Below are 27,264 nucleotides of genomic sequence, written 5' to 3'. Positions count from 1 at the left end.
TATATATATATATATACATATTTTTTTTTTTCTTTGAGAGGGAGTCTTGCTCTGTCTCCAGGGTGGAGTACAGTAGCGCAGTCTCAGCTCACTGCAACCTTCGCCTCCTGGGTTCAAGCGATTGCCCTGCCTCAGCCTCCCGAGTAGCTGGGACTACAGTCACGTGCCACCACACCTGGCTAATTTTTTGTATTTTAGTAGAGACAGGGTTTCACCATGTTGGCCAGGATGGTCTTGATCTCCTGACCTCGTGATCCGCCCACCTCAGCCTCCCAAAGTGCTGGGATTACAGGCTTGAGCCACCGCGCCCGGCCTAATATATCATCTTTCACAATGTCATACCGTTCCATGATCTTTAAAGTGAGAGCAATGATACCCATCACAGAGTTGTTTTGAGAATTAAATTAGTTCCTCAGAACATGGTAGATTACAGGTACATACCAAGTTCCCCACTGAAAACTATTAAAGAGGAAGAATACATAGGTTAAGGACTCGGTGTGAAATAGAAGCTTAGAGAGGGAACTGGAACACAGAAGTTAACTTTGATCTTGAGAGTATTTGCCAAAATGTTAACTTTTAATATTGATTTCAGTGGTTTCAAGGGGCTTGGAAGGAGATGGTTAAAGAACAAAACTTGTCCAAGTTGGGAAGTAGGGAAGACACCATAAAGCTGGAGCCTGTCCCATGGCTATATTTTAAAAATGAGTCACACTCATGACCCAGCATATAATTTTTTCCTTTTTCTTCTTCTTTTTTTTTTTTTAGACAGAGTCTTGCTCTGTCACCCAGGCTGGAGGGTGGTGACGCAATCTCAGCTCACTGCATCCTCCGCCTCCTGGATTCAAACAATTCTTGTGCCTCAGCCTCTCCAGTAGCTGGGATTACAGGGGTGCACCACCACACCCAGTTAATTTTTGTATTTTTAGTACAGATGGAATTTTGCCATGTTGGTCAGACTGGTCTCAAAACTCCTGGCCTCAAGTGATTTGCCCACTTTGGCCTCCCAAAGTGCTGGGACTACAGGTGTGAGCCACTGCGCCCACCTTGTTCTTATATATATAGTATACTTCAAATGTGAGCTACGTAGGTTAAAAAAAAGGAGGGGGAAAATACACATGGCTACATTAATCAAAAGAAAGCTGGATTACACCTGTAATCCTAGCACTTTGAGGGGCTGAGGTGGGAGGATTGCTTGAGGCCAGGAGTTCAAGACCAGCCTGAGCAACATAGGGAGAACTCATCTCTACAAAAATAAAAACAAAAAATTAGCCAGGTACGGTAGTGCGCGTCTGTAGTCCCAGCTATGCGGGAGGATCCCTTGAGCCCAGGAGTTTGAGGTTATGGTGAGCTATGCTGGCACCGCTGCACTCCAGCCTGGGTAACAGAGTAACACCCTGTATCCAGACAAAAAAAGAAGCTGGAATGGAAAAAAGAGAAAGTAGGAATGGCTATATAAATATCAGATAAAGTAGACTTTAGAGCAAAGAAGATTACAAGATGGTGAGACACATTACGTAATAATAAAAGGGTCAGTCCACCAAGAAGACATAGCAATGCTAAACGTGTATACACCAAAAAACAGACATACAGTTTCTTAAAAACATACATGTGAATATACACTTACCACATGAGCCAAGAATTATACCCCTAGACATTTATCCCAGAGAAATACAAATGTACACACAAAAAACCTATTTACAGATGTTCATGAAAGCTTTATTTGTAAAAGCCAAAAACTAAAAACAACCAAAATGTCCTTCAATAGGAGAATGCTTAAATAAACTAGTATAGCCTTACCATAGAATACGACTAAGCAGTTAAAAGGTATGAACTATTGATACATGCAACAAGTTAGATGGACAAGGGCATTATGTTGAGTGAAAAGAAGCCAATTTTAAAATGTCATATACTATGATTCCAAGTATATAACAATGAAATGACAAAATTACGCAGACAGAGAATAGATTAATAGTTGCTAGGGTTAAGAAGGTTAGGTAGCAAGAAGGAGATTTTTGTCCTGATGGAATAACTCCATACCCTGTTTTTTTGTGATGGTTTCATGAATCTACACACACATTGTATTAATGTCAGTCTCCAGTTTTTTTCTTTTTTTTTTGAGACGGAGTCTCGTTCTGTTGCCCAGTCTGGAGTGCAGTGGGACGATCTTGGCTCACTGCAGGCTCCACCTCCCGAGTTCATGCCATTCTCCTGCCTTGGCCTCTGGAGTTGCTGGGACTACAGGCGCTCACCACCACACCTGGCTATTTTTTTTTTTTTTTAGTAGAGACAGGGTTTCACCTTGTTAGCCAGGATGGTCTCGACCTCCTGACCTCATGATCTGCCCGCCTCAGCCTCCCAAAGTGCTGGGATTACAGGCATAAGCCACCGTGCCTGGCCATCAGTTTCCAGATTTTGATATTGTATTTCAGTGACAGAGATGTAACCGTTGTAGGAAATTGCATAAAAAGTACACTTGACTTCTCAGTGCTATCTTTGCAACTTCCAATAACTCCAGAATTATTTTAAAATAAAAAGCTTTTTAAATGAACCACATGTAACCAACACATCCTCACCTCCTATCGCCATCCCCATGTTTACTAGGAAAACTGCCTAATGGAAGGGGGACAACCTAGAAATTTCCTCTCCCCCAAATGTATAACTATAAATACCACTCACATGGATTTGCTATCCAGAGTAACACTGAGTAGACTACAAAACTTCAAGCTGAGAATGTAGTTTAAAACAGATTCTAGCTTAGTAACATCCCAAGATTTGATCCTGACAAAATCAAATGCAAATTATTTATATAGAAACCCAACTTCATCTAAGGCCTCAAAGAATATAACCAGATAAAGTTTCAATGAAATTGAATGGATTACAATAAAAAGATCACAAATCATTAATATATTTAACATACATATCTAATATAATTAAATATAATAACTGAAATTAATTCAATGGGCTAAAGTTTAGAAGCACTTAAGATCCCACAGATTAAAATCAACCAAATATCAATTCAAAGATCACCAAACACATAAGGAAACAAACCATTAATAGTGAAAGATAACAGAAACAACAAACATATTATGCCTTCCAAGGACCTCAGATTTTAGGTATAGAATTTAAAAGTCTGTAAATTGTTTAAAGAAGTAAAAGGTAGAACTAAAAATGAGCAATAGACTATTTAGAGGGACTAGGTACATTTAAAGGAGAATCAGAATCTTTAAAAATGAAAAAAGTAATTGCTAACATTTAAAATTCATTGGCTAGGCAGGGCACGATGGCTCACACCTGTAATCCCAGTACTTTGGGAAGCTGAAGCGGGTGGATCACCTGAGATCAGGAGTTTGAGACCAGCCTGGCCAACATGGTGAAACCCCATCTCTACCAAAAATACAAAAAATTAGCCAGGCGTGGTAGTGGGTGCCTGTAATCCCAGCTACTCGGGAGGCTGAGGCAGAAAAATCACTTGAACCCAGGAGGCAGAGGTTGTAGTGAGCCAAGATCGCACCTTTGCACTCCAGCGTGGGTAACAAGAGCAAGACTCTGTCTCAAAAACAAAAAAAAAACCTCACTGGATAAACTAGATATCGTATTAGACACAGCTAAAGAGAGGATTTGTGAACCAGAAGATATAGCTGAAGGAACTTCCTAGACTGTAGCACAGAGGGAAAAAAAGAGAAAATCATGAAATAAGGTATAAGAAGGATAGAATGAGAAAATCTAATAGACATCTAATGAGAGTGTCAGAGAGGAAAGAATAAAGGGGATAGAGGAGAGGCAATATTCAATGGATTTGGGTTGAAATTTCTTAAAAACTGATGAAAGACATGAATCCAGATAAAATATTAATAAGCACAATATTAGCCAAAACAAAACACAATCCCCTTTCATACATTATACTGAAGTTGAACAACAACAACAAAAAAAGAAGATCTGAAATGTAACCAGAGATAAAAGCAAAATCCTTATAATAGAATTACAGATTAGTTTTCAGAAAACTTCTCAATAGCAATAATGAAAGCCAAAAGACACCCTCTCCTGTTGCCATGTGAAGATGTGCTTGTCTCCCCTTTGCCTTCTGCCATGATTGTAGGTTTCTTGAGGCCTACTCTAAAGAAACATGGCTTGAGTACAGACTGCAGAACTGATTATTCAGATTATCATGGTGGATGGGAGGCAGAACTAGATTGCAGCTCCAACGTGAAGCTTCTGTACAGACTGCAGAGCTGATTATTCAGATCATCATGGCAGACGGGAGGCAGAACTAGATTGCAGCTCTAACTTGGATGGACAGAGCAGCATGTGGAGGCTGGCATCATTAATTTTAGCTCCAGAATGACTACAGGAATAAACCAAGAATCCCAAGACAACCACAGACACCTCTGAAGGAAGCAGACTGCTCCTGCAGGACCTGGGAGACACCTCAAATACTCTGGGAGGTGGGTAGCCTGGGGCAAGTGCTCAGCCCTGCTTGCCCACTGTCTGGAAACAGACTTGGTGCTGGTGGGAGTAAGACTGGCCCTTCGGACTGTGTGGGAGCTGGATGAGGCCTGTGATTGCTGGCTTCCCCCTACTTCCCGGACAACCTGCATGACTCAGCAGAGGCAGCCATAATCACTCTCAGTATACAACTCCATTGACCTGGGAATCTCATCCCCATCCCCCACAGCGGCCTCAGGAAGACCCACCCAAGGAGAGTCTGAGCTCAGATATGCCTAGCCCTGCCCCATCTGATGGTCCTTCCCTACCCACCCTGGTTGCTGAAGACAAAGGGCATATACTTTTGGGCATTCTAGGGCCCTGCCCACCACTTGTTCCTCTCTATAATACCACAGCTGATGCTCTCTGGAAAGCACCACCTCCCAGCAGGAGGTCAACCAGCAAAAAAAACAGGACATTAAACCACCAAAGCTAAGAACCTTTACAGAGTCCATTTCAACTCCCTGCCATCTCCACTGGAACAGGTGCTGGTATTCATGGCTGAGAGACCCATAGATGGTTCACATCACGGGACTCTGTGCAGACAGCCCCCAGTACCAGCCCAGAGCCTGGTAGACTAGGCTAGGTGGCTAGACCCAGAAGAAAGATAACAATCACTGCAGCTCAGTTCTCAGGAAGCCACATCCATAGGAAAGGGTGGGGGAGAGTACTACATCAAAGGAACACTCAATGGGATAAAAGAATGTAAACAACAGCCTTCAGCCCTAGACTTTCCCTCTGACAGAGCCTACCCAAATAAGAAGGAACCTTGGATTTCCTTGCATTGGGCTTCGCCTTTCTCTGATGCCTCCCAGATTAGCTTAATAACTAACTTCCTGAATTCTTTTACTCCAGCCTGGGCAACAGAGCAAGACTCCGTCAAAAAAAAAAAAAAAAAGACAAAGAGGGACATTCTATAATGGTAAAAGGCCTTGTCCAACAGGAAAATATCACAATCTTAAACATATATGAACCTAACACTGGAGCTCCCACATTTATAAAACAATTACTAATAGACCTAAGAAATGAGATAATCAGCAACAGTGGACCTCAGTACTCCACTGACAGCACTAGACAGGTCATCAAGACAGAAAGTCAACAAAGAAACAATGGATTTAAACTATACCTTGGAACAAATAGACTTAACAGACAGATACAGAACATAGCATCCAACAACTGCAGAATACACATTATATTCAACACTGCATGGACCTTTCTCCAAGATAGACCATCTGATAGGCCACATAATGAGCCTCAATAAATTTAAGAAAATTGAAATTATATCAAGAACTCTCTTGGACCACAGTGGAATAAAACTGGAAATCAACTCCAAAAGGAACTTTCAAAACCATGCAAATATATGGAAATTAAATAACTTGCTCCTGAATAATCACTGGGTCAAAAACAAAATCAAGATGGAAATTTAAAAAATCTTCAAACTGAATGACAATAATGATGCAACCTATCAAAACCTCTAAGATACAGCAAAGGCGGTGCTAAGAGGAAAGTTCATAGCCCTAAATGCCTACATCAGAAAGACTGAAAGGACACAAACCGACATTCTAAGGTCACACCTCAAGGAACCAGAGAAACAAGAAAAAAAAAAAAAACCCCAAATCCAGCAGAAGAAAGGAAATAACCAAGGTCAGAGCAGAACTAAATGAAATTGAAACAAAAAGAATACAAAAGATAAATGAAACAAAAAGCTGGTTCATTGAAAACATAAATAAAATTGATAGGCCATTAGCAAGATTAACCAAGAAAAGAAGAGAGAAAATCCAAATAACCTCAATAAGAAACATAAGAGGAGATATTACAACTGACACCACAGAAATATAAAAGATCATTCAATGCTACTATGAACACCTTTACACACATAAGCTAGAAAACCTAGAAGAGGTGGATAAATTCCTGGAAAAATACAACCCTCCTAGCTTAAATCAAGAAGAAATAGATACCCTGAACAGACCAATAACAAGCAGCCAGATTAAAATGGTAATTTTACAATTACCAACCATAAAAATCCAAGATCAGATGGATTCACGGCAGAATTCTACCAGACATTCAAAGAAAAATTGCTACCAACCCTTTTGACACTATTCCACAAGATAGAGAAAGAGAGAGCCCTCCCTAATTCTTTCTATGAAGCCAGCATCGCCCTAATACCAAAACCAGGAAGGGACATAACCAAAAAAGAAAACTATAGACCACTATTCCTGATGAACATAGATGCTGAAACCCTTAACAAAATACTAGCTAACAAAATCCAACAACATATCCAAAAGACAATCCACCTGCTGGACGCAGTGGCTCACACCTGTAATCGCAGTACTTTGGGAGGCCAAGGTGGGCAGATCACCTGAGGTGAGGAGTTTGAGACCAGCCTGGCTAACTTGGTGAAACCCTGTCTCTACTAAAATTAGAAAACTTAGTTGGGCATGGTGGCAGGCACCTGTAATCCCAGCTACTTGGGAGGCTGAGGCAGGAGAATTGCTTGAACCCAGGAGGCAGAGGTTGCAGTGAGCTGAGATCGTGCCACTGCACTCCAGCCTGGGTGACAGAGGGAGACTCCCAGCTACTCAGGGCACTAAGGCAGGAGAATCACTTGAACCCAGGAGGCGGAGGTTGCAGTGAGCCAAGATTATGCCACTGCACAGCAGCCTGGGCGACAGAGGGAGATTCCATCTCAAAAAAAAAGAGATAATCCATCATGATCAAGTGGGTTTCACACCAGGGATGCAGGGATGGTTTAACATACACAAGTCAATAAATGTGATATACTACATGCACAGAATTAAAAACAAAAATCACATGATCTTCTCAATAGATGCAGAAAAGGCATTTGGCAAAATCCAGCATCGCTTTATGATTAAAACTCTCAGCAAAATCAGCATACAAGGGATATACCTCAATGTAATAAAAGCCGTCTATGACAAACCCACAACCAACATAATACTGAATGGGGAAAAGTTGAAAGCATTCCCTCTGAGAACTGGAACAAGACAAGGATGCCCACTCTCACCTCTCCTCTTCAGCATAGTACTGGAAGTCCTAGCCAGAGCAATCAGACAAGAGAAAAAAATAAACAGCCTCCAAATCAGTACAGAGGAAGTCAAAGTGTCACTGTTTGCTGACAATATGATCATTTTCCTTGAAAACCCTAAAGACTCCTCCAGAAAGCTCCTAGAACTGATAAAAGAATACAGCAAGGCCGGGCGTGGTGGCTCACGCCTGTAATCCCAGCACTTTAGGAGGCCAAGGCAGGCAGATCATGAGGTCAGGAGATTGAGACCATCCTGGCTAACATGGTGAAACCCCGTCTCTGCTAAAAAAATACAAAAAATTAGCCGGGCATGGTGGCAGGTGCCTGTAGTCCCAGCTACTCGGGAGGCTGAGGCAGGAGAATGGTGTGAACCCAGGAGGCAGAGACTGCAGTGAGCCGAGATTGTGTCACTGAGCTCAGCCTGGGTGACAGAATGAGACTCCCTCTCAAAAAACAAACAAACAAACAAAAAAGAATTCAGCAAAGTTTCCGGATGCAAGATTAATGTACACAAATCAGTAGCTCTCCTATATACTAACAGCAGAGAATCAAATCAAGAATTCAACCCTTTTTATGATAGTTGCAAAAAAATGAAATACTTAGGAATATACCTAACAAAGGAGGCAAAAGACCTCTACAGGGAAAACTACAAAACACTGCTCAAAGAAATCATAGATGACACAAACAAATGGAAACACATCCCATGCTTATGGATGGGTAGAGTCAATATTGTGAAAATGACCATACAGTCAAAAGCAATCTACAAATGCAATGCAATCCCCATCAAAATACCACCATCATTCTTCACAGATTAGAAAAAACAATTCTAAAATTCATATGGAACCAAAAAAGAGCCCGCATAGCCACAGCAAGACTAAGCAAAAAGAACAAATCTGGAGGCATCATACGACCTGATTTCAAACTATGCTATAAGTCCATTGTCACCAAAACAGCATGGTACATGGTAATAAAAATAGGCACAAGACCGATGGAACAGAATAGGAACCCAGAAATAAACCCCAAATACTTACAACCAACTGATCTTCACAAAGCCAACAAAAACATAAAATAGGGAAAAGACACCTTTTCAACAAATGGTGGCCTGGAATAAATTGGCTAGCCCACATGTAGGAGAATGAAACTGGATTTTTGTTGCCTGCTTTATACAAAAATCAACTCAAGATGGATTAAGGACTTAAATCTAAGACCTGAAAGTATAAAAATTCTAGAAGACAACATTGGAAAACCCTTCTAGACATTGGCTTAGGCAAGGATTTCATGACCAAGAACCCAAAAGCAAATGCAATAAAAACAAAGATAAATAGCTGGGACTTAATTAAAGAGCGTTTGCATGGCAAAAGAACAGTCAGCAGAGTAAACAGACAACCCACAGGGTGGGAGAAAATCTTCACAATCTATACATCTGACAAAGGACTAATATCCAGGATGTGCCACAAACTCAGACAAATTAGCAAGAAAAAAAAATCCCATCAAAAAGTGGGTTAAGGACATGAATAGGCAATTCTCAAAAGAAGATATATAAATGGCCAACAAACATGTAAAAATGCTCAACATCACTAATGATCAGGGAAATGCAAATCAAAACCACAATGCAATACCACCTTACTCCTTCAAGAATGGTCATAGTCAAAAAATTAAAAAAAACAAAACAAAACAAAACAAAAAAAAAAACAGTAGATGTTGGCATGGATGCAGTAATCAGGGAATGCTTCCACACTTCTGGTGAGAATGTAAACTAGTACAGCCACTATGGAAAACAGTGTGGAGATTCCTTAAAGAACTAAAAGTAGAACTGCCATTTGATCCAGCAATCCGCACTACTAGGTATCTACCCAGAAGAAGAGAAGTCATGATACAAAAAAGAAACTTGCACGCACTTATTTATAGCAGCACAGTTAGCAATTGCAGAATCGTGGAACCAACCCAAATGCCCATCAATCAACTAGTGGATAAAGAAACTGTATATATATATATATACACACAGATATATATATATATGAGGGAATACTACTCAGCCATAAAAAGGAATGAATTAACAGCATTCGCAGCGACCTGGATGAGATTGGAGACTATTATTCTAAGTGAAGTAACTCAGGAATGGAAAACCAAACATATATTCTCACTGATATGTGGGAGCTAAGCTATGATGATGCAAAGGCATATGAATGATACAATGGACTTTGGGGATTCAGGGGAAAGGGTGGGAGGGAGGCGAGGGATCAAAGTCTACAAATAGGGTGCAGTGTATACTGCTCAGGTGATGGTTGCACCAAAATCTCACAAATCACCACTAAAGAATTTATTCTTGTAACCAAACACTACCTGTACCCCAATAAGCTGTGGAAAAATAAATAAAATAGAAAAGAAAGTCAAAAGACAATGAAATATCTTCAAAATGCTGAGAGAAAATAACTATGAGCCTACAATTGTATATCCAGCAAAAGTATCATTCAAGAATATCTGTGAACAAAAAGTGAATTTACTACCAAACAGTCTTTCAACAACGAAGTAAAAGAAATATCAGAAAGAAAGTAAATGATGCTAAAAGGGAGGTATAAGATGTAAGAAGGAACAGAAAAAGACATGGATAATATATAGGTAAATGTAAATAAACAGTGTCTGTACACAACAGTTGTTCTCACTTGGGCATAATTTTGCCCCCAGGGAACATTTGGTAACATATCTGGAGAAAATTTTTGGATGTTAAAACTAGGCAAGGGATAAGTTTGCTACTGGTATCTGCCTAACATCCTTCAATGCACAGTATAGTTCTCCCATCTCCCAAACAAAGAATTGTTTGGCCCAAAATGTCAGTAGTGGCAAGACAGAAACCTTGGAATTATTAAAAATAATGTCTAAGTTGTGAGGGGAAGGCAGGTATTTCAGGAGGGGTGATCAGAGTCAAAGTGGTTTCAGTTCCCTGTATTATTCAGGAGAAGTATTTAAATACTGATTAACATTACATTTGTTACACATAAATGGCCAAATTTTAGTAACAGTAATAAATTCCTAAAAGGAAAAAAATTACGATAACTGGCTCAAGAAGAAACGAATATCTGAATAGACTTGTAACAAGTACATAAATATAATTAGTAGCCGGGCGCGGTGGCTCAAGCCTGTAATCCCAGCACTTTGGGAGGCTGAGGTGGGTGGATCACGAGGGCAGGAGATCGAGACCATCCTGGCTAACATGGTGAAGCCCTGTCTCTACTAAAAATACAAAAAACTAGCCGGGCGAGGTGGTGAGTGCCTGTAGTCCCAGCTACTGGGAGGCTGAGGCAGAAGAATGGCGTGAACCCGGGAGGCGGAGCTTGCAGTGAACCAAGATCGCGCCACTGCATTCCAGCCTGGGCAACACAGCAAGACTCCGTCTTAAATAAATAAATAAATAAATAAATAAATAAATAAAATTAGCAATTTAAAGTCTTCCCATTTAAAAAAAACCCAAGCCCAGTTGACTTCACAGTTGAATTATATAAAATATTTAAGGAAGAGATAGTTCTAATATTACACACTCAGAAAATAGAGGAGAAGGGAGTATTTCCCAGATAGTTATGTAAGCCTAGTATTATTATCCTGACACCAAACCAAAGACATTACAAGAAAACTACAGAGAAACAGCTTTCATGAATATAGACTCAAAAATCATCAACAAAATGTTAGAAAACTGAATACAGCAACATATAAAAAAGGATTATGTACACTACCTAGTGGAATTTCTTCCAAAAATGCAAGGTTGGTTTTACATCTGAAAATCAATAAAATAAAGCCTATATTAATAAAAGATAAAAATGACAAGATCACTGCAAATGATGCGGAAAATGTATTTGATAAAATCCAACACCATTCTAAGTTTAAAAATTCTCGAAAGAAATAGCAATAAGAAGTCCTAGCCATAGCAATCAGGCAAGAGAAAGAAATAAAAGGTACCAAATAGGAAAAAAAGCCAAACTATCTGTCTTCACTGATGGTATGATTCTAGAAAACCCTAAAGACTCCACCAAAAGGTTCCTGGAACTGATAAATGACTTCAGTAAAGTTCCAGGATACAAAATAAATGTACGAAAATCAGTAGCATTTCTATACATCAATAACATTCAAGTTGAGAGCCAATTCAAGAATGCGGTATCATTTACAATAACCACACATGCCAAAAAACAAAAAACAAAAAACAAGCAACGACAACAACAACAACAAAAAACCTCATAGGAATACATCTAACCAAGGAGGAGAAAGATCTCTATAAGAAGAACTGCAAAACACTGCTGAAAGAAATCATAGATGACACAGAAAAATGGGAAAACATTCCATGTTCATAGGAAAAATCAATATCATTAAAATGTCCATACTGCCCAAATCAATCTATAGATTCAGTGATATTCCTATCAAGCTACCAATGTCATTTTTTCACAGGACTAGAAAAAACTATTCTAAAATGTATATGGGGGCCGGGCGCGGTGGCTCAAGCCTGTAATCCCAGCACTTTGGGAGGCCGAAATGGGCGGATCACGAGGTCAGGAGATTGAGACCATCATGGCTAACACGGTGAAACCCCGTCTCTACTAAAAAATAAAAAATACAAAAAACTAGCCGGGTGAGGTGGCGGGCGCCTGTAGTCCCAGCTACTCGGGAGGCTGAGTCAGGAGAATGGCGTGAACCCGGGAGGCGGAGCTTGCAGTGAGCTGAGATCCGGCCACTGCACTCCAGCCCGGGCAACAGAGCGAGACTCCGTCTCAAAAAAAAAAAAAAAAAACTATTCTAAAATGTATATGGAACCCAAAAAGAGCCCAAATAGGCAAGGCAATCTTAAGCAAAAAGAACAAAAGCTGGAAACATCACATTACCCAACTTTAAACTATACTATAAGACTACAGTAACACTGGGCATGGTGACTCTTGCCTATAATCCCAGCACTTTGGGAGGCCGAGGTGGGCAGATCACTTGTGGTCAGGAGTTTGAGACCAGCCTAGCCAATATGGTTCCAACCCCATCTCTAAAAATACAAAAATTAGCAGGGCATGGTGGCGCACAGCTCCAATCCCAGCTACTTGGGACGCTGAGGCAGGAGAATCACTTGAACCTGGGAGGGGAGGTTGCAGTGAGCTGAGATCATGCCACTGTATTTGAGCCTGGGCGACAGAGCAAGACTCCATCTCAAAAAAAAAAAAAGACTACAGTAACTAAAACAATATGGTATTGTTACAAAAACAGACACATAGACCAATAGAACAGAATAGACATCCCAGAAATAAAGCCACACACCATCTGATCTTTTAACAAAGTCGATGGGGAAAGAACTCCCTGTACAATAAATGGTGCTGGGATAGCTGGCTAGCCATATGCAGAAGAATGAAACCAGACCTCTATCCTATCACCATATGCAAAAATTAACTCAAAATGGGTTAAAGATTCAAATGTAAGACCTCAAGCTATAAGAATCCTAGAAGAAAACCCAAGAAATGCCATTCTGGACATTGACCTTGGGAAAGAGTTTATGACTAAGTCCTCAAAAGCAATTGCAACAAAAATAAAAATTGACAAGTGGGAACTAATTAAACTGAAAATTTTCTGCACAGCAATAGAAACTATCAACAGAGAAAACAGACAACCTACAGAATGAGAGAAAATACTTGCAAGCTGTGTATCCTACAAAGGTCTAATATCCGGAATCTGTAAGGAACTTAAACAATTGAACAGGCCAAAAACCAATTAATCCCATTAAAAAATGGGCAAAAGGCGCCGGGCGCGGTGGCTCAAGCCTGTAATCCCAGCACTTTGGGAGGCCGAGAGGGGCGGATCACGAGGTCAGGAGATCGAGACTATCCTGGCTAACACGGTGAAACCCCATCTCTACTAAAAAATACAAAAAACTAGCCGGGTGAGGTGGCGGGCGCCTGTAGTCCCAGCTACTCGGGAGGCTGAGGCAGGAGAATGGCGTAAACCCGGGAGGCAGGGCTTGCAGTGAGCTGAGATCCAGCCACTGCACTCCAGCCTGGGTGACAGAGCGAGACTCCGTCTCAAAAAAAAAAAAAAAAAAAAAAAAAAGAAAGACATGAACGAAGTTTCTCAAAAAGACATCCGAGTGGTCAAACAACATATGAAAAAATGTTCAACATCACTAATCATCAGAGAAATGCAAATCAAAACCACAATGAGATACTATCTCACACCAGTCAGAATGGCTATTGCTAAAAAAGCCAAAAAACACATGCTGCCAAGGCTTCCGAGAGAAAGGAATGCTTACACACTACTGGTGGGAATAGAAATTAGTTCCGCCTCTGTGGAAAGCAGTTTGGAGATTTCTCAAAGAATTTAAACCAGAATCACCATTGGACCCAGCAATCCTATTACTGTGTATATATCCAAAGGAATATAAATCATTCTACCAAAAAGACGCATGCACTCCTGTGTTCATCGCAGCACTATTTGCAATAGCAAAGACATGGAATCAACCAAGGTGCCCATCAACAATAGACTGGATAAAGAAAGTGTGGTACATATGCACCATAGAATACTATACAGCCATAAAAAAAAAAAGAGAATCATGTCCTTTGCAGCAGCATGAATGGAGTTGGAGGCCATTATCCTAAGTGAATTAACACAGGAACAGAAAACCAAATACTGCACGTTCTCACAAGTGGGAGGTAAATAGTGGGTACTCATGAACATAAAGGTGGTCACAAAAGACACCAGGGACTACTAGAAGAGGATGGGAGGGAGGGGGCCAAGGGCCAAAAAACTAATTTGGGGGTACTATGCTCAGTATATGTATTCAATTATGCCCTGGGTGACAAGATCAATAGTACCCAAAATCTCAGTATCAGGCATATATCTAGGTAACACGTATCTCCTGAATCTAAAATAAAAGTTGAAATTATTTTTTTAAAAACAGAAATAGCAATAGAAGGAAGCTTAAACTGATGAAGAGCATCTATAAAGAATAAGCTAACCATCCTACTTAATGGTAAAATAATGAACGCTTTCCCTATAAAATCAGGAACACAGCAAGGATTTTAGCCAGTGCAATAGGCAAGAAAAAGACATTAAAGGCACACAAATTGGAAATCAAAAAGGGAAACTTTATTCACAGATGACATGATTCTGTAAAAGGCACACAAATTGGAAATCAAAAAGGGAAACTTTATTCACAGATGACATGATTCTGTAAATGTAGAAATGCTTAAGGAATCTACAAAACAATCTAGTAAAACAAGTTCATTGAGGTTACAGGAAAAATCAATCATACGTCTATACTNGGCACACAAATTGGAAATCAAAAGGGAAACTTTATTCACAGATGACATGATTCTGTAAATGTAGAAATGCTTAAGGAATCTACAAAACAATCTAGTAAAACAAGTTCATTGAGGTTACAGGAAAAATCAATCATACGTCTATACTCACAATAAACTATCTGAAAACAAAATTTAAGAACACAATTCTATTCATAATAGCGTTTATTTATTTATTTTTATTTTTTGAGACAGAGTCTCACTCTTTCACCCAGGCTGGAGTGCAATGGTGCAATCTCAGCTCCGTGCAATCTCCACCTCCCAGGTTTAAGCGATTCTCATGCCTCAGCCTCCCGAGTAGCTGGGATTACAGGTATGCACCACCATGCCCGGCTAAGTTTTGTATTTTTAGTAGAGAGGGGATTTCACCATATTGGCCAGGCTGGTCTCAAACTCCTGGCCTCAAGTGATCCGCCTGCCTCGGCCTCCCAAAGTGCTGGGATTACAGACATTAGCCACCGCACCCAGCTGATAATAGCATTTAAAGTAATGAATAATTAGGAACAGATTTAACAAAAGATGTATAAGACTTGTACAATGAAAACTACAAAAACATTACTTAGAGAAATTAAAGAAGACCTAAAATAAATGGAGACTCATACTACATTCATGGGTTAGAAGGCTCAATGTTGTTAATAAGGCAATTATTCACAGATTGGCCTATAAAATGCCAGCTGGATTTTTCATGCAAACTAACAAGCCAATCCTAAAATGTATATGGAAAGGCAAGGGATCTAGAATAGCCAAAATTGTTTTGGGAAAAAAAAAAAAACTGAAGGAGTTACACTATCTGATTTCAAAACATATAACTACAGCAATTAACACATTGGTGTAAAGACAGACCTGTAGAGGCTGGGAGTGGTGGTTCATGCCTGTAATCCCAGCATTTTGGGAGACCAAGGCAGGAGAATCGCCTGAGCCCAGGAATTTAAAGACCAGCCTGTGCAATACGGTGAGCCCCGATCTCTGCAAAAATAAAAATAAACCTGGTGTGGTGGTGTGCAGCCACAGTCCCAGCTACTTGGAAGGTTGAGCCAGGAAGATCACTTGAGCCCAAGAGTTTGAGGCTTCAGTGAGTCGCGATCATGCCACTGCACTCCAGTCTTGGGTAACACGAGACCATCTCTAAAAAAAACTTAATGTTTAAAAGATGGACTGTAGATTAATGGAACACAACATACAGGGAAAAAAAAAACCTCTTATATTTGTGGCCAATTGATTTTCACAACAGTGCCAAGACAATATGATGGAAAACAGTCTTTTCAACAAACTATGCTAGGACAACCGGATATCCTTACGCCACAAAAAAAAAAAAAAAAAAAAAAACCTCGGAGTTTTGCTCCATACTGTATTAAATAGTGGTACAATCTGAACGTTTGTGTCCATCCAAAATTCATATGTTGAAATCCTAACTCCCAAGGTGATGCTATTAGGAGGTAGGGCCTTTTGAGAGGGCAGAGCTCTCATCAGCGAGATTGGCGCCCTTATAAAAGAGGCCCCCAAAAACTGCCTTGCCCTTCCATCACGTAAGGATACAGCTGGAAGTCACAATTTATGAACCAGAAAATGGCCCTAATCAGACACGGATTCTGCCAGTGCCTTGATCTTCAATTTCAGCATCCAGAACTGTGAGAAATAAATTCCTGTTGTTTATTAAGCAACTGTTTATAAGCAGTCTAAGATATGTTTTAGGAGCACAAAGAGACTTAGAGAAATAATTAACTCAAAATGGATCACAGACCTAAGTATAAGAGCTACAGTGGTAAGACTTCTAGAGAAAAAGCAAAGAGAAAAGTCTTTGAGTCGTTGGGTTAGGCAATGATTTCTTAGGACACTAAAAGCACAACCATTAATAAAAATAAAAATGATAAATTGGACTTCATCAAAATTTAAACATATATCCTCTTCAAAAGCCACCATTAAGAAAATCAATGGAAAAAGAGCTGCAAATATCTCCAGCAGTGTATAAAACATGATAATACATCATAACCAACTGGCTTTTTGCCAGGAATGTAAATGCTAATTTGACATATTATTATCATTCTGAAAACCCTTTCCTTATTAAGTTTTTGTTGCATGCATTTTCATTTCAATATGAAATTAATAATTTTATTGGACTCCCTGAACCAAAATGATGTAAAGTAAAATATGTGGTTTATTAAGAAGGGTCTGACTAGAAAATAAGGTTGGAAGTAGTCGTGTGAATTGTTACCATTAACGAGAATTTGTAAAGAAAAATTTGTTTTAAGGCCAGGCAAAGTGGCTAACGCCTGTAATCCCTAAACTTTGGGAGTCTGAGGCAGGTGGATCGCTTGAGCTCAGGAGTTTGAGACCAGCCTGGGCAACATGGTAAAACCCCGTCTCTAAAAAAAATACCAAAAAATGAGCAGGGCATGGTGGCATATGCCTGTAGTCCCAGCTACTCAGGAGACTGAAGTGGGAGGATCGCTTGAGGCCCATGAGGTTGAGCTGTGATTGTGTCACTGTACTCCAGCCCGAGCAACAAAACAAGAGCCTGCCTCAAAAAAATAAAAAATAAATTGGATAAAGATTTGAAAAGATAAGTCGCCATAGTGTTTGCAGAAACAAAAAAGATTTGAAAACACGTTTCACCAAGGTAGATATACAAATGGGTAATAGTACATGAAAAACTGTTAACACTGGCCGGGTACAGTGGCTCACACCTGTCATCTCAGTGCTTTGGGAGGCCAAGGTGAAAGGATCACTTGCAGCCAGGAGTTTGAGACCAGCCTGAACAACAAAGCAAGATCTCGTTGCTATAAAAATTAGCTAGGCACAGTGGTACATGCCTGTAGTCCCAGCTACTTGAGAGACTAACACAGGAGGGTCACTTGAGCCTAGGAGCTCAAGGCTGCAGTGAGCTATGATCACTGTACTGCACTCCAGCATGGGTGACACAGCAAGACCTCATTTCAAATATATATTTATGTTAACATCCTTGAAACCTCAATGAGATGCCACTATGCAACTACTAAAATGATTATAATCCAAAAGACTAACAAATCAAGTGTTAGCAAGGATGTGGAGAAACTGGAACCCTTATACATTGCTGAGGAGAATGTAACATGGTAAAGCCACTTAGGAAAATAGTTTGACAGTTCCTTGAAAAGTTAAATATGCACTTACCGTGTTAAGCATAGTTACCATATGACCTAGCAATTCCATTCCTGGATATCTACCAAAGACAAATGAAAACATGTCCACACAAAAACTTAAGAATGCTCATCATAGGCCAGGTGCGGTGGCTCAAGCCTGTAATCTCAGCACTCTGGGAGGCCAAGACGGGCGGATCACAAGGTCAGGAGATCGAGACCATCCTGGCTAACACGTTGAAACCCCGTCTCTACTAAAAAAATACAAAAAACTAGATGGGCGAGGTGGCGGGCACCTATAGTCCCAGCTACTCGGGAGGCTGAGGCAGGAGAATGGCGTGAACCCGAAAGGCGGAGCTTGCAGTGAGCTGAGATCCGGCCACTGCACTCCAGTTTGGGTGACAGAGTGAGACTCCGTCTGAAAAAAAAAAAGAATGCTCATCATAGCATAACTAATAACTCACCAAACTGGAAACAATCCAAAGTCCACCAACTAGTGAATGGATATACAAAATATGATATATCTGTTCAACAAAACACTATCCAACAACAAAAAGGAAGAAAACTATCCTGCAAAATAGATGAGCCTTGAAAACATTGGTATATGGCTAAATGAAGGAAGCTGTATACAAAAAGACTACAAATGTATGATTCCATTTATACAAAATTTCAAGAAAAGGCAAACCTATAGAGACAGAAATCAGTCTTTTTTTTTTTTTTTTTTTTTTTTTTTTTTGAGACAGAGTTTTGCTTTTGTTGCCCAGGCTGGAGTGCAATGGCATGATTTCAGCTCACCGCAACCTCCTCCTCCCAGGTTCAAGCGATTCTCCTGCCTCAGCCTCCCGAGTAGCTGGGATTACAGGCATGCACCACCATGCCTGGCTAATTTTTTGTATTTTTAGTAGAGACAGGGTTTCTCCATGTTGGTCAGGCTGGTCTCGAACTGCTGACCTCAGGTAATCTGCCCGCCTCAGCCTCCCAAAGTGCTGGGACTATAGGCGTGAGCCACTGCGCCCAGCCAGTCATTTCTTAAGTGTGGGGCTGGCGCTGGGAACTGATTACAAGTGAGCATAGGAGGACTCTGTGAGGTGAAGGAAATACTCTAAAATTGGATTGTGGTGCTGGGATAAATTTACCAGAAATCATTCAACTGCATTGGTACAATGTGTGATATTCATGTTATGTAAATGAAACTCTGATAAAGCTGTAAAAAAATGACAAAAGGGTAAGCTTTTTAACATTACACATTTGGAGAATTCAAAACTACTAAATGACTCATATGTCAAAGAGGAAATCATAATAATTTTAAATACTTAGAATTGAACAATAATGTATATGGTACATAGTAAAACTTGACAGCTGCAGATAGAGGTAAAACATAAAATTTAAAGTTTTAGAAATATATATTTTTAATTTGAGACTGGGCGTGGTGGCTCAGGCCTGTAATCCCAGCACTTTGGGAGCCCGAGATGGGCAGATCACAAAGTCAGGAGTTCGAGATCAGCCTGGCCAACATGGTGAAACCCCGTCTCTACTAAAAATACAAAAAATTAGGTGGGTGTGGTGGCGCAAGCCTGTAATCCTAGCTACTTGGGAGGCTGGAGCAGGAGAATCATTTGAACCCGGGAGGTGGAGGTTGCAGTGAGCCAAGATCACGCCACTGCACTCCAGCCTGGGCAACAGGCTGCGACTCCACCTCAAAAAATATATATGTATATAGTTTGAATCATATGGAAAAGCAAATATTTGACCTAGTATTGAAGAATAAAGTCTGAACACTATGAATTCAAAGTCTAACTTTTTTAAAATTTAAATAAACATTGCAGTGGCCAAGCACAGTGGTTCACACCTGTAATCCCAACACTCTGGGAGGCCAATGTGGGAGAATTGCTTGGGCCCAGGAATTCAACACCAGCCTGGGCAACAGAGCAAGACCCCATCTCTCTCTAAAAAAAAAAAAAAAAAAAGAATATTACAGCCAGGCTTGGTGGTGCATGTCTGTAGTCTCAGCTACTATGAAGGGAGACTAAAAAAAGACAGAACATTCTAAACCCATAGAAAGCAGAAAAAAAGAAATAAAGGGAAGCACAGCAATTAATGAATAGAAAATAGAAAAGAGAAAACCAACAAGCCAAAATCCAGTTTTCTGAAAAAACAACAAACCACTGGTAAGACTGATGGCAAAAGGAAAGAAGGCACAAAAACGAATTAATATTATGAACTAACATATAGCACAGTACTTTTTAAAATGTTATACTGTAAATTTTAGTAATTAGACAAAATGAATAAATTATTTTGTAAACAACCAAAACTGAAATTAACAAATTGACTAAATATGAAAATGGTAACTAACTAACCAAAATTGACCAAACAAGAAATGGAAATCCTCTATAGTCCTATAAAGTGTAAAGGAATTGAATTAGTAATTAGGTTTTTTCAAAAATAAAAAACCAGAACTCCGAACAAAAGAGCCCACATTGCCAAGACAATCCTAAGCCAAAAGAACAAAGCTAGAGACATCATGCTACCTGATTTCAAACTATACTTCAAGGCTACAGTAACCAAAATAGCATGGTACTGGTACCAAAACAGAGATATAGATCAATGGAACAGAACAGAGCCCTCAAATATAATACTACATATCTACAACCATCTGATCTTTGACAAACCTGACAAAAAAAAGAAATGGGGAAAGTATTCCCTATTTAATAAATGAGTGCTGGGAAAACTGGCTAGGCCATATGTGGAAGGCCTGAAACTGGATCCCTTCTTACACCCTTATATCAAAAATTAATTCAAGGATGGATTAAAAGACTTAATGTTAGATGCTAAAAACCATAAAACCGCTAGAAAGAAAACGCAAAGGCAATACCATTCAGGACCATAGGCCATGGGCCAAGGACTTCATGTCTAAAACACCAAAAAGCAATGGCAAGCAAAAATCAAAAGCTGACAAATGGGATGCTCATTAAACTAAAAGAGCCTTCTGCATAGCAAAGAACACTACCATCAGAGTGAAGGCAGGCAACCTAGAGAATTTTGAAGAGAAAATCTTTGCAATCTACTCCCCAATCTGAGCAAAGGGCTAATATCGCAGAATCTAGCGAAGAACTCCAAACAAATTTACAAAGAAAAAAAAAACCATCAAATGTGGGCAAAGGATATAAAACAGACAGCTTCTCAAAAGAAGACCCATTTATGCAGGCCGAACCCCAGACACCATGAAAAAAATGCTCCATCATCACCTGGCATCCAGAGACAATGCAAATCAAAACCAGCCCAATGAGATAACCACCTCACACCAGTTAGCAATGGGCGATCATTAAGAAAGTCAGGAAACAAGCAGGTCTGGAGAGGAATGTGCAGAAATAGGAAGACTTTTACAGCCTGTTGGTGGGACTGTAAAGCTAGTTCAACCCACTGTGGAAGACAGTGTGGCAATTCCTCAAGGATCTAAGAAGCTAGAAATACCATTTGACCCAGGCCATTCCCCCCTTACTGGGTGTCCCATACCCAAAGAATTATAAGTCATGCTGCTATAAAGATCACCACCACACGTATGTTTATTGTGGGCACTATTCAGCAATAGCAAGACTTGGAACCAACCGCAAAATGTCCACAATGATAGCAACAGGATTAAGAAAATGTGGCACATATACAGCCCATGGAATACTGTGCAGCCATAAAAAAGGATGAGTTCAATTGTCCTTTGTAGGGACATGGATGAAGCTGGAAAGCTATCATTCTCGCAAACCCATGCAGCAAGGACAAAAACCAAACACCGCATGTTTGCCTCACTGCCCACAGGTGGGAATGAACAATGAGAACAGCTGGGACAGCCCCAGGAAGGGGAAAACATCACACACTGGGGCCTGTCATGGGGTGGGGAGAGGGGGGACAGATAGCATTAGGAGATATACCTGATGTAAATGATGAGTTAATGGGTGCAGCACACTAACATGACACATGTGTACATATGTAACAAACCTGCATGTTGTGCACATGTACCCTAGAACTTAAAGTATAATAAAAAAAAAATACCACAGGAAGATTATTTAAATTCTATATATATGCATCCAAAGAATACAAAAGGAAGGAATATACTCCAGCTCAGTGTATGAGAATAATCCTATTATTGATTCCAAAATCAAGTAATCGTAGTAAGAGAAAGCCCAATGTTATAAATGCAGGCATTCCAAACAAATTATTAGTAATAACACACTACATCTATAAAGTATATTATAGATAGAATTGATGGTCAGGTACAATGGCTCACATCTGTCATCTCAGCACTCTGGGAGGCCAAATTAGGAGGCCAGGAGTTCAAGACCAACTTGAGCAACATACTGAGACACTGTTTCTACAAAAAAACTAAAAAATTATCTGAGCATAGTGGTGCACATCTGTAGTCCTAGCTACTCAAGAGGCTGAGGCAGAAGGATCACATGAGCCCAGGAGACTGAGGCTGCGGCAACCTATGATTGTGCCACTACACTAGGCCCCAGCCTAGGCAACAGAGCAGGACCCTGGTTCAAAAAAATAATAGAATTAATCATAACCAAATTAGGTTTATCTCAGGAATCCAAGGGTGGTTTAAAATTAGAAGTCAGCCAGCTGTGGTGGTTCACACCTGTAATTCCAACACTTTGAGAGGCCGAGGCAGGAGAATTGCGTGGGCCCAGGCGTTCAAGAATGGCCTGGGCAATATAGCAAGACCTCAACTCTACAAAAAATTTTAAAATTAGCTGGCGTGGTGGTGCGCGCCTGTAGTCCCAGCTACTTGGTAAGCTGAGGAGGGAGGATTACTTGAACCCAAGAATCAGAGGTTGCAGTGAGTACGTCACTGCACTCCAGCCTGGGTGACATAGCAAGACTCTGTCTCAAAAAATAAATAAATAATAATGAAATAAAATAAAATTAGAAGTCTCAGCTGGGTGCAGTGGCTCATGCTTGCAATCCCAGCCCTTTGGGAGGCCAAGGTGGGAGGATCACTTGAAGCCAGGAGTTTGAGACCAGCCTGGGCAACACAGCAAGACCCTATCCCTACCAAAAATAACAATTAGCTAGGCATGGTGGCACATGCCCGTAGTCCCAGCCACTTGGGAGGTTGAGGTGGAAGGATTGCTTGAACCCAGGAGTTTGAGGTTGCAGTGAGCTAATTGTGCCACTGCACTCTGAGGCCCAGGCAACAGGGAGAGACCCTGTCTCAAAAATAATAATTTAAATAAAATTAGAAGTCTCTTGATGTAATTCATCACAGATTGGTTAAAGGATAAAAAAATGTTATCTGAATAAATGCAGTAGAAGCATTGTTAGAAACTCTTAACAGTCTAGACATAGAAGGGAATTTCCTTAACCTAATTAAGGTTATTGACCTCTAAACTACTGCAAACATCATTACAGTAAAACATTCCTTTAAAGTTAGGAACAATTTCTCCACTTGTATTCAATATTGTAGAAGTCCTACCAAGTGTGTTAATACTAGAAAAAGATGTGCACACAACTTACAAAGGAAATAACAAAATATTCATTAGTCACAGATGATGTAATTAAAATAGGCTCTAAAATCCATTGGAATTAACAGAGTTTAGTAATACAGCCAGTATAAGACCATATACAAAATCTATTCCATTTCTATACACTAGCAGTAATTTTAAAACAGCCTCCCAAAGTGCTGGGATGACACACAAGGATGACTATAACTAAAAAGTTAGACAATAACTAGCCTTGATGAGGATGTGAAGAGTTTGGAACCCTCATACTTTGCTAGTGGGAATATACAAAGGCACATCTGACCAGGCATGGTGGCTCACACCTGTAATCCTAGTACTTTGGGAGGCCGAGGTGGGTGGATCACTTGAAGTCAGGAGTTCAAGAACAGCCTGGTCAACATGGTGAAACCCCATCTCTACTAAAACTACAAAAATTAGCTGGGCATAATGGTGAGTGCTCAGGAGTCTGAGGCAGGAGGATCGCTTGAACCCGGGAGGCAGAGTTTGCAGTGAGCCGAGATCACGCCTCTGCACCGCAGCCTGGGCGACAGAGCGAGATGCCATCTCAAAAATTTAAAAAAAAAAAAATTAGCCAGGTGTGGTGTTGCACACCTGTAATCCCAGTTACTTGGGAGGCTGAGGCACAGGAGTGGCTGGAACCCAGGAGGCAGAGGTTGCAGTGAGCCAAGATCACATCACTGCACTCCAGCCTGGGCAATAGATCAAGACCCTGTCTCAAAAACAAGCAAACATTTAGGTAAACATTCTTCTACAATCTTCCTAGGCATACATACATATTCATACACATATATATGAATATATTTTTACATAATTATTGAATCAGTCACTTTGGAAAGAAAACTTATAAAATGTTGGTTATAAAACACCAACATTTAAATCACTGTAAAATGTCTGTGCTCCAAGATAACTTACTGGTATTTTTTAACAGGTAACGTTACAAATATTTTACAAGACGCAGAAGTGCATTATATTTCTCGAGAGATGTGTAATTCTGAGAGGAGTTATGGGGGAATAATTCCCAACACTTCATTTTGTGCAGGTGATGAAGATGGAGCTTTTGATACTTGCAGGGTAAGACGAAGTAATTTTCCTTTAAAATATTTTCTGAAGCCAGAAGCGAACTTGTCAAACAAGGCCTTTGATAACTTTCTGGTGGTCTTAATTATCAGGCCTAAAAATACTAAATTATTTTTTCTCCTTTTTAACTATTTCAACAATCCAAATCTTCTTGGTTCCTGATTCCATGGTTTCTACTATCATCGGGGTCAACCTTAGGCAGAATTTACCTTGAATCCTTTTTTTAAATCATTAACTTTGAGATATAATTCACCTACTTAAAAGTGTACAGCTCTTTTTTTTTTTTTTTTTTAAATAGTCTCGCTTTGTCACCCATGCTGGAGTGCAGTGACACAATCTCTGTTCACTGCAACCTCTGCCTCCCAGGTTCAAGCGATTCTCATTCCTCAGCCTCCTAGGTAACTGGAATGACAGGCGCACATCACCATGCCTGGCTATTTGTGTTCGTATTTTCAGTAAAGATGGGGCTTCACCTTGTTGACCAGGCTGGTCCCGAACTCCTGACCTCAAGTGATCTGCCCACCTTGGCCTCCCAAAGTGCTGGGATTACAGGCGTAAGCCACTGCGCCCAGCCTGTTACTGTCTTTTTTATTATAATACATCCTTGTGGGTGTGAAGTGCTATCTCATAGTGGTTTTAATTTGCATTTTCTTAATGACTAATGATGTTGAGCATTTTTGCATGTATTTATTAGCCATTCATATGGCTTTACAGGATGTCTATTTGGATCTCTTCCTCATTTTAAATTGAGTTGTCTTTTATCACTGAGTTATAAGCCTTTTTCATATATTCTGGATACAAGTCCCTTACCAGATGTACAATGTACAAAATTTTTCTCCCATTCTGTAGACTGTTTTTTCACTTTTCTGAGGTTATCATTTGCAGCACAAATGTTAATTTTTTAAAGAAGTACAATTGATCCATTTTTTGTTTTGTCTCATGCTTTTTTACTCTTCCTTTATTCCTCTTTTCTTATTTCCAAATCTACTAGTCCTTCACTCCTGAGTACCCCACACTCTCACCTTTTCCTACTCATTCTCATTTCTGCAATCTAAAGTTTCTCTTTCCTGTGTCCTTTTCCTTAAAAATCTTGCTGAGTAAAATAGTAAAGAATCCATTCTAATTGGATTGCATTCCTAGGCCAAACATCCTCCTCATCAAAAAATAATTATTCAATGCCTGCCTTGTATAGAGAATCGGAAACAGCTATCTCAGTGTCCTTGTTCTGAGTGCATTAACAGGCCTTAGTGACAGTGTTGGGTGCATTCATAATTTTGTATAGACTATGAAAGTGACCTGTCATTTATAATACTACTGAGAGGCTTTGCCATTTACGCTTATTTTGCTGCACTAGCCATTGTCAACACTTAGAAACTTGTCATCTCTTGCAAGATGCCAGTTTACTCCTCTCCCTGGCAAGCAAACCACACACATGCCTAAAAGAATCCTTCATACATCTTAGAGTTATACTTTCCACACACAGTATTAAGCAAGAGAATATTCTAATAATAGACAGTTTTTACAATATTTTGCACACTTCCTAAATTATATTCCCCTGAGTAACTGTATTTAAAAATCCAAACAATTTGATTTATAGTATTCTGGCTCAAAAGTGGGCAGATGAGATGTTTATCTACCAGCTGTATGGTTCCTCCAAATACCTGGGCAAAACTGAATTCCTCCTGTTTGAGTTGGAAGATTAAGTTCAAAATCTATGATCTTTATAAGTTGGGGGTATATTGAAAACATGTATTTATATAAATGTATGTTTGATATAAATAATTTATTCCAGAATTACTGTTGCTTGAAGAATACTACAAGTAACAAACACTATTTTGGGACTTTTTTGACAGGGTGACAGTGGTGGACCATTAATGTGCTACTTACCAGAATATAAAAGATTTTTTGTAATGGGAATTACCAGTTACGGACATGGCTGTGGTCGAAGAGGTTTTCCTGGTATCTATATTGGGCCATCCTTCTACCAAAAGTGGCTGACAGAGCACTTCTTCCATGCAGGCACTCAAGGCATACTTACTATAAATATTTTACATGGCCAGATCCTTATAGCTTTATGTTTTGTCATCTTACTAGCAACAACATAAAGACATTCTGAAGGCTTTCATATCTTTATTTTGCATTGTGCCCCTTTCTATGTTCTACATAATGAAAATCATTTATTCTTTTAGCAATTAATTGCCTACATAGAGTTCTCATGTCAGCATCTTATGGGCTATAACTATTGTGACAGATGAACCACTGTAATTTTGGCACTGAATCACATGCTTCCTTGAAATATCTTGATTATTTTATAATCATAATTCTGTATCTGGAATACTCATAGAGTTTGTACAAAATATTCAGTTAAACATATATTTTATGTGTATAAATGCCAAATAATAGTTTATAATTAAAATGAAAGCTGTTATTTGGTTAATCAAAACTCTTTCCTTCTTAGATTTTATTCTAAAACATGTTTGTATGATTTTTTTGAATTAAAATCTTGGTTCCAATTCTCAAAGTATATTTAGAGAAACAAGTATTTACCTGTTATCTAAATTCGAATTGAAACCATTTATTTAATATCAGCACTTCATTTCCTCTGCCAACAGAGAACTATGGTATACACACCCCAAATAATTTACTTTTATTTAGAAATTTCTGACTTTTTTCCAGCATTATAACCTACTTTCTAAACTTTATTTTCTTGAAGCCCACGCTAA

General features: G+C 39.6%; 1 protein-coding gene across 1 annotated transcript in view; it reads left to right on the top strand.

The window, feature by feature from the left end:
- TMPRSS12 (transmembrane serine protease 12) overlaps positions 1 to 27,013 on the top strand; it is a 45,920-nt gene extending 18,907 nt beyond the window's left edge. Inside the window, exons 4-5 of the mRNA XM_017891737.1 lie at positions 24,393 to 24,535; positions 26,395 to 27,013. Coding sequence (XP_017747226.1) covers positions 24,393 to 24,535; positions 26,395 to 26,646 — 395 coding nt within the window. The 3' untranslated portion in view covers positions 26,647 to 27,013. The remainder of the gene's footprint in view (positions 1 to 24,392; positions 24,536 to 26,394) is intronic.
- The last annotated feature ends 251 nt before the right edge of the window (positions 27,014 to 27,264 follow it).

This window comes from Rhinopithecus bieti, unplaced genomic scaffold, assembly GCF_001698545.2.
Source record: "Rhinopithecus bieti isolate Rb0 unplaced genomic scaffold, ASM169854v2 scaffold_21531, whole genome shotgun sequence".
Classification (NCBI taxonomy): Eukaryota; Metazoa; Chordata; class Mammalia; order Primates; family Cercopithecidae; genus Rhinopithecus; species Rhinopithecus bieti.
Note: the sequence above shows the minus strand (reverse complement) of the source record. Positions and strands in the feature narration are given on the sequence as shown.